Source organism: Eschrichtius robustus, chromosome 2 (genome assembly GCF_028021215.1).
Source record: "Eschrichtius robustus isolate mEscRob2 chromosome 2, mEscRob2.pri, whole genome shotgun sequence".
NCBI lineage: Eukaryota > Metazoa > Chordata > Mammalia > Artiodactyla > Eschrichtiidae > Eschrichtius > Eschrichtius robustus.
Window position 1 is genome coordinate 179,104,126 of NC_090825.1, and position 14,370 is coordinate 179,118,495.

General features: G+C 61.5%; 1 protein-coding gene across 4 annotated transcripts; it reads right to left on the reverse strand.

Moving 5' to 3' along the window:
- Positions 1-258: 258 nt before the first annotated feature.
- Positions 259-12,082, reverse strand: PTBP1 (polypyrimidine tract binding protein 1). Of its 4 annotated transcripts, none has more exons than XM_068537445.1 (15): positions 11,974-12,082; positions 9,630-9,660; positions 6,669-6,744; positions 6,258-6,430; positions 6,030-6,176; positions 5,783-5,953; positions 5,579-5,689; positions 5,331-5,505; positions 5,039-5,116; positions 4,199-4,347; positions 3,032-3,065; positions 2,545-2,637; positions 2,222-2,438; positions 1,878-1,955; positions 259-1,759 (listed from the first exon to the last, which is right to left on the reverse strand). In XM_068537445.1, the coding sequence occupies exons 1-15, from the start codon at positions 11,979-11,981 to the stop codon at positions 1,627-1,629; spliced, it is 1,674 nt and encodes a 557-aa protein (XP_068393546.1). In that variant the 5' UTR covers positions 11,982-12,082; the 3' UTR covers positions 259-1,626. The 4 variants fall into 4 exon arrangements, with proteins under 4 accessions (XP_068393546.1, XP_068393549.1, XP_068393548.1 ...); XM_068537448.1 differs by lacking the exon at positions 11,974-12,082 and adding an exon at positions 11,323-11,374; XM_068537447.1 differs by lacking the exon at positions 11,974-12,082 and adding an exon at positions 10,767-10,791.
- Between the last annotated feature and the right edge of the window lie 2,288 nt (positions 12,083-14,370).

Genomic DNA, 14,370 nt, shown 5'->3' on the forward strand with positions numbered 1-14,370 from the left:
GCGATCGTGGAGCGGGGTGCGGCTTTTTGGAGTGAGTGAGTCATTTCGGTCACAGGACCCAGCAGGCAGACCCGGCCTCCGGGGACCGTGCGTGCGCGCCTGAGGGTGGGGGTCTGTCTGGTGGAATGCAGATGTGGGGCCCCATCTCCAGGCCCCCTGAAACCCCCAAGCCAGAAGTGAGGGGAACAACACGGCTGAGTTTACACAGAGGAGGAAACAGCAGTGAAACGAACAGGCCCAATAAAGAGGGAAATCAAGTGCAGGATACAGAGAATTTATTCAGAGTCCAGTACAGACTGGCCAGACCACCTCCTACATGTGGACAGGAAAAAAGAGCCTACAGAAAAGGTAGGAGTTGTTATAAAATTGCTTTAATTCAGTTCTCTCCGCATTACAAGCCGGCAGCGGGCAGTGGCCTGCCATGCTCCTTACAATACTGAGCCTGTAATTGCTGTTATCAAAATATACATCTGTGTCACCATAAAAAAACCGCAATTGCTGCCCCTCACGTCTTACAACAGGTATAAAAAATTATAAATATTTACACCCTTGTTCCACCCCGACATGGAAACTTGAGGCCCAGGCCCTAAGGAGGGCCGGCCAGCACAGGGCCTGCGCGGGGAGCCCCTTGGACCCGTGAGTGCAGGACAAGGCGGTGAAGACCGGAAGGTAGGGCTGCTGTCCCACCTCCTGGGGTCCCAGCATTAGAGGCAGACAAAAAACAGAAACAAAACTTTGGTCCAAAATTTGCAGGAAAAAAGAAACCCTGAAAGTTTAAGAGCACTTGTCCTCCGGGACAGAGGACAGTTGTGAGTAAGGCATCGGCAGGTCGCAGACGCGCCGGCCCCATTGTGTCTGCCCTGGAAACTAGATCCTGCCCTGCGACTCAATGACAAGGAATAAAATAAAAGTACAGTATACAAAAAGTCATACCACGAGGAGAAAATTTAGGTTACACTCATACCATTTTTATCATCTTGCTATATAAAAAGTTACTTAAAACTATTTTTTGCATATAAATGAAAAAGATTAGAATATTTGGTCAACTGGAAATATTGCTAGGCACAGGTGTCTGCAGCTGCATCGAAGCATAATACAGAGATTACAGTGGAAACAAAGCTGGAGAAGCGACAGGGAGGGGCCCTGGGGCTGGGGGGGGCAAATCATACACATGATACAAGGATTGGGGGGCGGCCACACCCAGCCACCCATGGTCTACCACCGCGGCAGGCACACGATCCCATGGGAGGCTGACCCCCCCAGGCCCCCAAACCCCTACACGTCTGCTACCCCAAGAAGGCCCTGCCAGAGCAGCGGGTTTAAGGCACAAGAAAGCCAAGTGGAGGTTTGGGAGCGCCCGCCACGCAGGTTGCAGAAGGCACGGGCGAGGGGCCGGGCTGGGCCTCCACGGTCACCAAGAGCCTGAGGGTGGCACCCCACCTCCCCCAGGTGAGCAAGTGAATTCGATTTAATTTCTTTTAAAAACAGGTAAACTGATTTCTCTTTAAAAAAATAAAATCTCTGGTCTTTTTTTAAGGTCACTTCAGCTGCTTTTTAAAGTGGCTTTTTTTCTGGAATGATGGAAGTTGTCGCCGGGTGCCCGGCAGGCTGGTCCTTGGTGGCGGCCTAGATGGTGGACTTGGAGAAGGACACCCGCAGGTGGTGGTTCTCACCCAGGTCGTGGTTGTGCAGGTCGATGAGCGCCTGGATGGCCTCCTCCACGGAGCCCATCTGGATCAGCGCCATTTTGCGGTCCTTCCTGCAGGGAAAACGGGAGGGACACAAGGAGCCGTGAAGGGCCGGGTGGGGCAGGGCAGGCCCAGGTAGGGCAGGGCAGGCCCAGGGGCAGCGGGGCGAGGGGGTGGGGCCGGGCTCACTGGAAGAACTTGAACCCTTTCACGATCCCGCCGTTGCTGGAGAAGAGAATCTTGAGGTCGTCCTCGGAGATGGAGGGCCTGCAGGGGGAGAGGAGGACCTGAGCCAGTCTGTGGAATGTCAAGGCCATTCCCTCAATACAGCTGCTGAGTGTCCAGGGAAGGGTGGGGTCTCCAGGAGCTTTTTAGAGGCCCCAGAAATAGGTTATCAGAAAATGACCGTGAGCATCTGAAAGGTGCGCTGGAAGCAGAGAACTCACTCCCCTGGGCCTCCAGCAAGGCCTCCCTAGGGTCTGTGGAAGCCCCTGGAGATGGGAGCGTCACAGGAGACCTTTACAGGCACTCACGGGATATTGGAGAGGTGCAGGGTGGCCGAGGGTGGGAAGATGTTCTGGAAGTTCTTGGAGCCGGGCTTCTTGAAGCGGTGCAGGGGCGAGTTGCCGTAGTCCTTGGTCAGGCCCTGGTCCTCCTGGCCCTCACGGGGCAGCTGCACGTTCTGGTGCTTGGAGAGTGTGATGCGCACCGGCTTCCCGTGCAGCTTGTGCCCGTTGAGGTGGCTCATGGCTGGGGGGAAGACACGACAACACAAGACCCATGTGACCCAAGGCCCCTGGGCACCGGCCCCGCAGCCCCCGCAGCCCCCGCGGCCCAGCGGCCCCGCAGCCCTCACCCAGCTGGGCCTGGCTCCCGTCGGCCATCTGCACCAGGGCGTTCTCCTTCTTGTTGAACAGGATCTTCACCCGCTGCACGTCGCCGTACACGCCTTCAAGGGCACAGGGACAGACTGCTGAGCCGCCCGGGCCCCGCGGCCGCCTCCCCGCCGGCCCCGCGACCCGCACTCCCGCACAGGGCTGGCTCTCCCCGCAGCTCTGCTTATTCTGCCTCTGAGAAGCTGTCTAGTCACAGGGAGTGTTACCGGGAGGGCTACCTTCAGCAAAGAAGCCCTGAAATCCAGGAAAGGCCAATTGCCAAGAACCATCCTGCGGCTGCTACCGACACATCTACTCTGCCAATAGCATGCGGGGCCGTAAACCATGCTCTGGAGTCCAAATCAGTACGCAAAGCGCAGCCCGGACCGCACGCTCGGACATCTCAGAGCGTGACAACCACCTCAATTACACGAAAACAAGATAATAAAAGTGGGAACGATAACATACCGAAAAGAATAAAGAGGCTTTGGGGTGTGACTCTCTTTAGAGGACAGCAGAGCAAGGCAGCGAGGGACAGGGAAAGGGAGAGGTCAGGGGGCGAGTTGGAATCGTCCACCACGAGGAGGCAGCCCCGCAGGCGTGCAGGTTGATGGATGATGAAGTTGTCAGGATGTTAATATTCAAGGGCAGGTTGGTTTCCGGAGAGCAGGGTTTGAGGGGAAATTTTGTTTTTATTTATTTATGGTTTTGTTTTGTTTCAAGCAACAACAGGAAGCAGAAGTACCGTGCAGTCAGTTGGCAAAGAAATTCCGGATCAGGGCAAGAAAAAAAATTGGGAAAGGGGAAGGGGAGAAAAGAAAAAAAGTAGCAAAAACACAGGTCAGTAAATACATAAGAAAACACGCGGCGTCCCATCAGTCAAGACCACACACACTACGAGCCACGCACCGGGCGGACAGCAGGAGCGCCCCCCGCGGGGAGGAGACGGCGCCCACCCCCACCCCTCACTCCCCCAACCAGGCCCTCCAGGAACTGTCTCCCCGGGGCCCACACCAGGGCCTCCAGTCAGGCTCGCTGGGGTGGCTGTTAGCGGAGAGCTTGGCTAGAGGAGCTGGGACAGGGCTTGAGAGGCCGCGAGTCACACGTGCTCAGACAGGCAAGAGAGCAGCTCGTTAAAATAAACAGGAACCCCGTCTCTCAAGAATCAAAGTATCTCGAGCCTTTATCATTTCATCCCAGCTCCCTGAGCTGAACTTGGCCACCGAGACAAGCACAGGCCCGGCTGCCACCTCAGGGACCATGGCTGGTGGCCTTGGCTTGCACCCCCTCCCCAGAGGCGCCCCGCAGGCCCCTGCAGACCGAGGTTGGTTGGGCTCGAAATTGCAAGACTGCTCTCGTGGACACAATACTTCAACTCTCAGCATCATGGAATTAGGAACGTACATTGAGATGTTAAGGAAAACAGGAGGACTCCAAGCGCTGCGGAAAGGACGCAGCAGTGAGTGACGTCAGTGCAGAGAGGAGGACAGCATGACACCTGCAGGCACTGGCCGGGCCAGGGGACCCGGCTCCAGGGGCCCCAGTGCCTTGGGGGAGGGGCTCAGTCTGCACTAGGACCTGAGAGCAAACTCCCGACTCCTACTTCCGGAAGGACAGCCTGGAAGAGCCACGTACCTCGGGGTTGAGGTTGCTGACCAGCAGGACAGCGTTTCCTGCCCCTGCCAGGCCCGGGATGGCGATCCGGCCTGCTGCTGCCGCTGCCGCTGCCGCCGACGGGATGGCCAGAGGAGCCAGGGCCCCGTGCACGTTAGGGACGGAGAGGCCTGGAGGGAAGAGGCGGTCAGATAAGCAGCGGCGCCCACCTTCTCCACTGAGACAGAAATATGGGTCCTGCCCATCCTCATGCAAACGGAGACACGTGGGGGGGTAGGGTGGGGGGGGAGGGGGGAAGCGGCTGGCCCAGCAGCACGCCTGCAGCTCCTCCACGCTTCTCGTGGCACAGACCGTGCTGGCTTAACCATCTACATGCGCCAAACAGCACAGAAAGCTCCGGCTCCTCGGATGCAGGATCGAGCCCAGCGGCCTCGGCCGTGCTGACATGCAGGTGCCCGTCACCATGCAAATGGCACGCCGGGCAGGACAACAGGCTCAGAACTGTCACGTAGGTGGGCGCCTGGCCCCCGGGAGGGATGCTCAGGTGTGCCCGCCCAGCTCACGCCGCTCCGCTTACCAGGCCACTTAAATGCATCTACTAGGGGCACATCCCTCCAACCACTGTGCGCTGGTCCTCACTGGGCGCTTGAAGGGAACCAGACCAGAGACTGTGGGGTTAGCGGGCTCTCTGCACGGCCCTGCCCTACAACTGCCCTGTCCAAGCTCCGTGGGGAACCTGGAGGCCTGCGCCCAGGAAGGTGGGCTCCCCCCGTGACTGCGCCACGTTGGCTGCCGTGGAAGCAGAGCTACGGGAGAGGTGTGGGCATGCAGAGTCGGTGGTAGGGACGAGTGTTTGAATACCTGCGGCTTGAGGAATTGCAAAGGTGGGAGGGAAACCAGCTCCTGCATACGGAGAGGCTGACATTATACCAGGCGCACCTAGAAACAAATGAGACACTAATCATCGCACCCATGGGTGCGAGCCGGCTGCCAGTGCCCCACCCGGCGGGTTCTGGGCTGGTGCTGTGTGGGCATCCGGGAGACAGGTGCTGACCTCCCCAGGTGCAGAGCCGGGCGCCTGGGACTGAGCTACGTGTCCTGCCCCCCACCCCACCCCGCCCCGCCGCCGCTGTCCTGCCACCGGGCATCTTACCGAAGGCTGCAGCCATGGTCTGGTCCAGCGAGGGCTGACTGTCGCCGGAGGGCAGATCGGGGCGCGTGTAGTCGCGGCTCTTGTCGTTGTTGTACTTGACGTTGAGGCTGGTGAGCTTGGAGAAGTCGATGCGCAGGGTGCAGCAGGCGTTGTAGATGTTCTGGCCGTCCAGCGACTGCGGGGACAGCGAGAGGGCTGTGAGTGGAGGCCTGGCGGCCGGCGGCGCAGCTGCCCCGGGGACCACTCACCAGCTTGGCGTGCTGGGCGCTCACGGGGTCGGCGTACTGCAGCAGCGCCTGGAACTGATTGTTCTTGGTGAAAGTGATGATCTTCAGGACGGTGCCGAACTTGGAAAAGATCTACAGGAGGAGGGCGGCCGGGTGGGGTTGGCCTCAGCCCGGGAACCGGCCCCCACCCACAGGCCAGCACTGCCCCGCCACACCCCGCCTCACCTGGTGAAGCACGTCCAGGGTCACCGGGTAGAAGAGGTTCTCCACGATGATCCTGAGCACCGGGCTCTGGCCGGCCATCGCCATCCCCGCGTCCACCGCCGCAGCTGAGGCGGCCAGGGCCAGGTTTCCCGACTGGACTGAGTTCACCGCCTGCAGGGCCGCCTGGGCCCGCTGTGGGGGCAGAGCCGTGAGTCCCACAGGCCCCAAGGCCACCACCCGCCCCCGCCCCGCCCCCCAGGACACACACCGCCTGGTTGGGCGAGCTGTCCGTCTTGAGCTCCTTGTGGTTGGAGAACTGGATGTAGATGGGCTGGCCACGCAGTACGGGCGTCACCGACGTATAGTAGTTCACCATGGTGTTGGCAGCCTCCTCTGTGTTCATCTCGATGAAGGCCTGGGGGCGGGGGTCGCGTGTGAGCCAGGCCCGGACCCAGGAGGCCCAGTGACCACCCCAGAGAAGGCCTAGGCCTTGTACCTGGTTCTTCCCTTTCAGCATCAGGAGATTGGTGACCTTCCCGAAGGGCAGCCCCAAGGAGATGACCTCCCCCTCAGTGACGTCACTGGGCAGCTTTCGGATGTGGATCACCCTGGAGGGCACGCCTGTGCTCCTGTTGTCCCCCTTGAATTTCTTGCTGTCGTTTCCATTTGCTGCAAAAGGATGGTGTGCGTGGCACAGAGCACTTCCCGGCTCCCCTAGAGCAAGGGATCCCTCTCCTGGCATCGGCTTCCTCCCAGCTCTGGGAGGCTGCTGGGACGGGGAGATCTCCACACCTGGCTCCCAGGGAAGTGAGGCTCAAGGTCACCAAGGCCAGGCCCAACCAACCCCAAGTGCGCTCCTCAGAGCCACAGAGAAAGTGCTCCCAGGTAGGGCCGCGGTTAGGGTTACCTGTGGAGGCCGAGTTGCTGCTCATGATAAAGGGTCCGTTAGTGACACAGGCAGAGAAGAGCTCGTCAGATCCCCGCTGGAAGAGAGGGGCTGGTTGGAACCGAGCAGCGTCTATGCTGCAGCGCCCCCCAACCCTCCCTACGGGGGCCCAGTGGTTCTGCACCCAAGACACAGCTCCTTTCCCCACCTGCGGAGCCCCTGGGGGTCTTTCCCCAGGCAGGGCCAGCGTCTTGTCCCCTACAGGGGCTCAGCGTGTCCCGTCCCCCCCCCGCCCCGTGTCTGGGGTCTGCACGGGCTCAGGCTGGCTACCCCGAGGCTCGGCCGTCGTGCTCTCCATCACGGCAGAACCACTCAAGGCCCACGAGGACAAAGCCCCCTTGTCACACACACTGCAGCCACCCGCTCAGCCACAGGAGTCTGTCCTACTTTCCAGTCTGAGGAAACCGGAGCCCAATGACCAGAAAGGCCACCTCTCCAGGCAGCGGGCACCTTGGTGACAAACAAGCAAGAAGCTCCCAAAGTGCCCAGCCCATTCTCTTTCCAGAAACGACTAGTTGACTCATTAATCTCAATCTAATTGAATCAACTCCCAGAACCAGGTAAGACTGAACCCAGGGTGAAGAAGCAGACAGGGAGCCCTCCTGCCGGGCGAGGACAAAACCCCACCCGAGGAGCAGGGAGCCCCCACTGGGACCAGGAGGCTACCCTCTAACAACTTCTGGACACGAAACCGGTGGCCTGAGAAGAGCTTCCCTGCCCTAGGTGCCCCACAGCCTCCCGGCAGGAACAGCAAACACCAGCCGTTCTCACGGCCAGACCCTCCAACTGCCATTTTCGCCAGCTCGTCCCTCCTCAAGGACACCTTATCTCTGCCCTTCCCTCAAACCAGCTTAACTGCCACTTACACAAACAAGCACGCCGGACACCCAGGGGCCTCCCCACCTTCCGGCGGTCTAGCCCTAGAGCTCTAGGTGCCCTAGAGCCCCTTCGGGACACTCACACCCCACCCTGCCCCTCGAGACAAGCTGAAGGAAGTCAAGGAGGTTCAAGGTCTGCCTCTCAGGACAGGAATCGGGCACATGCCAACACTGCTAGGCGCAAACAGGATGCTCTGGGCCGCCCTGGCTGCTAGGCCACCTGCTATGGGCATGACCCTGAACCCAGACCCCACGCCAGGCGGGCATCTGCAGGGGCCTCCCCACCCCATGGCTCCCCAGGGCTCAGGGCTGAGATGGATGCGCAGAGGGCCAGCACCTGAGCCCGTGAAGAAACTGCAAAGGCTCAGACCCCTGCCTGGTCTTAGAGTCCAGAAAAGGACCCAGAACCGCAGACCGCTTACGGGCTGGAATTTGTCATAATGAAGCAAAATGTTAAAAACCCCAAGCACTCCAGGCTGACCTGACCCGTCATGCCCCAGCTCACTTTCCCCAAGTGGACCTGGGCGCTTCAAGGCTCAGAGCAGTAGACCAGCCCCAGCCGTGAACGAAGGGCCACATGAGAACCCAGGCAGAATGCCCCTGAGCCACCGAGGACGGAGTCCCCCGGCCTAAGTGGTAGGAACGTGGACTTGGAGCCCTGACCCGCACCCCCGGCACACAAAGGCCCCCCGTCCAGAGCTGGACAGGAACGGGGCACCCGGGCGGCTCCCACACGCCGGCTGCACAACCTTAAAAAGAGCATCTCGCCTCCCATCTTTGACAGGTGACAAGCAGGGCCGGGATTCCCTCAGGAATGGGGCGTCCTTGGCCCCAACCATGTTCTCACAGCAGACGGCCTGGCACACCTACATCTGCAGGGTCTGTGGGGCAAGCCCTGCCCACCTGGCCGCCCATCTCCCCCAGGCCTCCCTCCCGGACACCGCCCCCTCCCCCAGCACGGGGGGCGGGGGGGGGGGGGGGCAGGTGCACGTGGTGACCAGTGGCTCCACATGAGACAGCCCACTGGGGCACAGCCACTCTGTGGGGTAGAAGCCTGGGGGGACGTGGGCCAGTCCACGCCACGGGGGAGCTCTTCCCAGCTGCTGCCGCAGGCCCCTGCCCTAAAAGTCAACTCAGCACCGACAGCAAACAACCACCTAAGCGCGCTCGCTGCCAGAAACAGTGCCTAGAGCCCCCCTCGCTTCTTCATCGATAGCTTACGCACCAACACTCCTGATGCCTCACTTGGGGCCCAACTTATCCTGAACCTGAGGGGGAGGACCAGGCTGCCCTCACGGTGGGCCCCCCGGTGCACGCCCCCTACAGGCTCAGGGCCTCCGTCCTGTGCAGCTGATTCTAGCAGCCAAAACCCCCCGGGCACGGGACGGAGGAGACAGCCCCTGGAAGAGGTGCTCCGGCTGAAGTGGCCCCCAGAGAGGCAGGGGGAGGGTCCCCGTGCCAGTCACAGCACTCCGGATGAAGTCCCTCTCCCTCCTCCCGCCACCAAACAAACAGGTTTTATCTGCAGGAAGATCGGGACAGGCGGCGTGCGAAGACGAGTCCACCTGGGAAAACCGAAACCAGCCACCAGACCAGAAACCAGCTGCTGCCTGCTCCTCAGGACACCCGGCCACCTGCGGGGCTCAGGACACACGGCCCAAGGGGGGACACTCTGCCCCCGACGTCCCGTTTCTCTGAGCAAAAATTATCTGAACGAGGACAGCCTCAGGAGCAGCCTGGAACCACCCCAGAGCCCCAAGGAATTCTCTGGTCCCGCCCCCACCCAACAAGCTGCTTAAGTTGCAAACAAACTTCAACTTTACCCACACGAAACTGAGGACAGACATCCTGTCACCCCGCCATGCATCCCACCTCCAACCGTAAGCCGTTTTGAGCTCGAGGGCAGGGCAGGGGGTCCCGAAATCAGACTGCTGAGGGGCCACCCACCCCCCGCCCGAGGCAGGCTGTCCACCCCAGGAGCACCGAGCCGGGCAGCCCATGGTGGGAGCGGGCGGAAGGAGAAAGCAACGTCACAAGTGCCTACCTTTGTACCAACTGCTATGTCTGGGACGATGCTGCGGAGAGAAAAAAGGAGACGTCAGCCAGGGCGCCCGCCACATCCCGGCGCACGAGCCCCCGCTTGAGGCCTTCGTCAGCTAGAAGGCTGGGGCAGGGAAGCGAGCCGTCCGCCCTTTAATCGCCACTTGAAAAGGAGCCATCATTGTCCTCCGGCTCCCTCCCGGCAGGACCCCGGCCCCGCCTCTCGACCCGTCCAAACACAAAGACACCCCCTCCACAGGCCCTGGGAGAGACATTTGATGCTGGTTAAGGTTCAGGTGCTGCTGTTTGCTTTCTAGAAACTGGTAGTGCTTGGGGGACGTTTCCAGCAGAAGGCAAGCCGATAAAAAAGCAACTCAAGGGCCCGAGATTAGAGCTCCGGCCCTACGGAGCCGAGAAGGGGGCAGCTCGGTGGAAAGGATCAGATAGAGCTGACACGAGTTACTCATCAACCGGGCTCCACGTGAGCGGACTTTCTCCCCCCCCACCCCCCCCCGCCCCGCAGAGCAGGCCCCGCTAGGAAAGGCGGGGCCGGGGGAGAGCACAGCTGTCCCGGACTCCTGGGTCCTGCAGCCCAAGCCCCCCGGGAAAACAGAACCCTCCGAGGGCATCTATGTAATAAACAGAAACCGGCAACAAACTAACGACTCCTGAAATATCAGTTCAGGACACAACTCAGCCAGCAACGCCCCTCACAAGGTCACCTGGCCGCCAAGGCCTGGCGGTCCCGTGACAAGAGCCTCTCATGATGTCACACAACATGTCCCCCGGCCCAGCCTCGGGCCCGGCAGAGGGCACCGGAGCCGCCGCCTGCAGGATCCCCCTCGGGCTCTCAGGGAGGTGGCTCCCACCACAGCCTCGGCTCAGGCCCTGCCCCATCCTCACCCACCGCCTCTGCGGCGGAACCCCCACCTCTTCCCCGCAAAAACCTCACGGGCCAGCGACAACGACTTTTAAAAATCTTAATGAGTCAAAAAAAACTTCCCAGAAAAACAAATAATGAAAAGCACGCAGTTTCCCAACTGCTAACCCAGGCCGCCTGGCGGCTTCCTACTCCCAGGGAGGGCTTCGGACACAGGAAGTGTTTTACGTAAAATGGCCTTTCTGGGAAAGGTTTTCCGACCTTCCAAAAAGACGGCAGGCCAAACAGGAGCTGCACCCGGAGGCCAGGCCCGGCGGCCTAGGTAACCACACCACCGACGAGAAGCTGCAGATGCGCCCCCAAACCACATTACGGGGGACAATGGAGGAGACAAAACTCGAGAACTTGACCAGACGGCCAAGAAAACCGAGCACACGGCCCGCTGGCTCGGGAATGGGTTCTCTGGGCAAGTCCACCCCAGCCAAAGCGGAAGGCAGACCAGGAGGAGATCAAGTTCCTCTTGCTGCAGCAATTTTTCTAAAAGGTTGGCCTCAATTCAGGTTGAAACCTATCATTTCAAGCCCGAGACACCAAAGACACGTGACCCTCCGGGCACTTTTAACCGCCCGCCCCGCCTGGTCAAGCCAAGAGAGAAAGGAGAGCTGGTTCGAAGCTCCCCACCACAAAATTCCCGCAACTGCCCCTGAACGCTTCCCAAGGGGTGCCAGACGGGAGAGCGCAGCTCCACCGACTCCCACCCCTTCCCGAGAACCTAGGCCCCGCCGCCGCGCGGCCCGGTCCTCCCCCACCCCGACACCTCGGCACGCTGGGAGCGGGCTCGGGTCCCGAGCCGCCCCGCCCCCACCGCGCCAGGGGCGCCACCCCGGGACGCCGGGCTGGAACAAAGGGGGCGGCGGAGGGCCCGCGCCCTTCCGGGCGGGAGGGCGGCGTCTCCGGCCGCGCCCGGGCCCGCGGCGGGCGGGGCAGGCCGGGGCAGTCCGCGCGGCGGGAAAGCCCGCGCACGCGCGCCAGAGCCGCCGGGAGCGCGCGAGGCCGCGCACGCGCGCGGAGACCATACACGGCGCGCGGAGACCATACGGGGCGCCGGAAGGGCCAGAAGACTCTCCAAGGGCGGCGCGTGCGCGCAAAACCCGGACGGGAAGCGAGAAGGGCCGCGCGGCCGCCGCGTGCGCACGGGACAGGCCTCGTGGGCACCGGAAACGGGCAGGGCTCGGCCCGGCCGCCCCCTCCCCCAGACCCCCGCCGCCTCGCGCCCCCAGCGGCCCCCTCCAGGGCCGCACCCGCGCCCCAGGCCGGGGGGAAGGGAGGGAACCGGGCGGCGCCCCGGGGCCCGGAGTGGAGGCGGAGCGGCGCGCCAAGACCGTCGCCCCGAGGAGGCCGGGGCGGCGACGAGAAAGAGACCGGAGCGCGAGAAGGACTGGGGGTAGAGCGAATGAGTACTACTCACCCGTCCATTGCACACACAGGAGACCCGCGGGGGACGGAGTGGAGGCGCCGGAATAGCAGGAACCGACCCAACGGCTCTGAGTTATAGACTCACAAAATGGCGGAGACGCCCGAACACGTCCCCCGCGCGCTCTGCCCATTGGCTCCTGCCGCGCAGATGGGCGGGGCGAGCGCCGCGGGACCCCGCCAGCACCTCCCAATGGATAGGAAGTCGCTCGAGGGGTGGGGCCAAAAACAGTGGCAGGCGGCCATTGGGGAAGATGGCCGTCCTTCAGGGCTCGAGGCGGAAACGACCGGTGGAGTCGGGGAAGGGGCGAAGAGGTGAGGCCACGTGATTGCGCCAGAGCCAGTGAGTGAGCTGCCCTCCTGCGTGGGGCTTTGCTGGAGAAGCCATCTTAGGAGTGGGTACGTGGCGGGTCAGGCGGTGGGAAGCGTGCTTCCCCCTGGCTGTCGCCATCTTGCAAACGGGCAGAGTCCACCTCCACCTCGGGCGTGAGAGCAAAGGGAGGCGCGTCGCCATCTTGAAGTAGGGCAGGAAACCTCCAGGGCGCCACCTTGCTTGTGGGCACCTGGCCGAAGTCCATTTCGAACTCAGACGTTACGCTTAGGTTAGCACGCGGAGCAGTGGCGGCGGCCTAACGCGTCCCAGAGGCGCCGGGGCTGTTTCCACTGCTGGCCAGCAAGCCTGTGGCACGATGTGGCCACGGGTCGCCCCTGACTGTCCTTTGTTTGCCCCAGAGCAGCGAAGCCCGACCACGGTCTCCTTGCCTGATTGCAGGAATGGGAAAACTGAAGCCCGGGGGGCACGGCTGACGCCGCCCGGCCTGCCTGCAATGGGGGGAAAATGAGGCCGGGGGCGCACGGACAACCCCGTCGTGCCTGCCTGCAATGGGGGGGAACTGAGGCCCGGGGGCGCACAGAGCAGACTTCGCTGTCAAAGGACGTTCAGGACTGGACGGGCCTCCATCCCAGCAGCAGAACACCCCAAACTTATCCCGGAGAATGCTGATTCCAAAGACAGTTAAACAGGGTTGTGGGTGATAGGGGAACCCCGGGAAAGGTGCCGGAAAACAGGGCCAGCTGGGTGGGGCGAGTGGGGGTAGGGGCAGACGGAGTCAGGGAGGCCGCGGCAGTCCGGTACCCCAGGCTTTTGGAAGCATCCAGGAGATGATGGGCATCCCGGGCTTGCGCAGTTCCCAGCGTGGAGCAGACGTTCAATAAATAGAAGAAATTATCCTGAATATTGTTTGCTATACGTCTCGTGCAGAAAAAAGGATTTTTTTTTTTTTTTTTTTTTAGAAAAAAGGATTTTTAATTGGCACAAGCCTAGAGAGGGAGAATGACACTTGTCGTTTCCCTAAGTCGAGGTCAGGCTTTTGCTCCCGCCTCTCCGGTCGGTTTTAGCTTGGGCGGAGTCATGGCAACAGCGTCCATTTTAGGGCCGCGCGGGCCTGGACGGGGCCCAGAGACCGGGGCTCCCGAGCCAGAGGGCTTTCTCGGATTAGGGGCGGCTGCCGATTTTCACGGAGGCCTCCGCCCTGCGGTCCTTGGCCCTCTCTTTCGCCGAAGGCCACCTGAAGCCCAGGAATGGCTGGCTAATCAGGAGTGTCCTGGTGGATTTAGGAGAATCCCCAACGCATTCCTGTGGATTTGCTCCCTCTAGGACTCCCGTCGCGCTCCGCTCTGGGTACCACCAGGGGCAGTTGCTCATCTCTGTTGCCTCGGTTACTGGTGCCAGGGATGGGCCCCCTTGACAGCAGGGAGGATGGTTGGAGACATGGGAGTGTCGCAGCCCAGAGGGAGAGGAGGGGGCAGCGACGTTGGTGGACCCTCCACCAGGTTCCTAGCACGGATCTAAATGGTCGCAATCTATTAAAAGCCATTTCTGCTCACCGCCCTCCGGGCTTTGCTCAGAGTCAAAGCCCAAGTCGACCTCGTGGCCCCACAGACCTCACACTCTCTGCCGCCTTTCTGGTTTCTGACCGCATTTACACAAGCCTCCTTTACGAGGCTGTTCCCTTCTGGAAGGTTCCTCCCTAAACCCACTCCCTCCTTTACTCCCTGCCCTGGGGCCTTCGCGCAGAGGCCCCCTCATCAGAACAGTCTCCCCGACCTCTCCCTTAAAACGGTTGAGGATTTCTTTCTCGCCTTCCACTGGAACACGAGGGAGAGAAGACAGCCCCTGCCCGGATCGGAATCCACGCTGTTACCACCCTAACAAGGGCCACAAACCAGGCGGCGTGAAACAACACAGATTTATTCTCGCTCGGTTGTGGAGGCCGGAAGTCAGAAATTGAGGTGTCAACAAGGCCGAGCTCCCTCCAGAGGCTCCGGGGGAGGGTCCTTCCTGCCTCTTCCGGCTCTGGGGGCCCAGGTGTCCTTGGCTTGCAGACAGGTC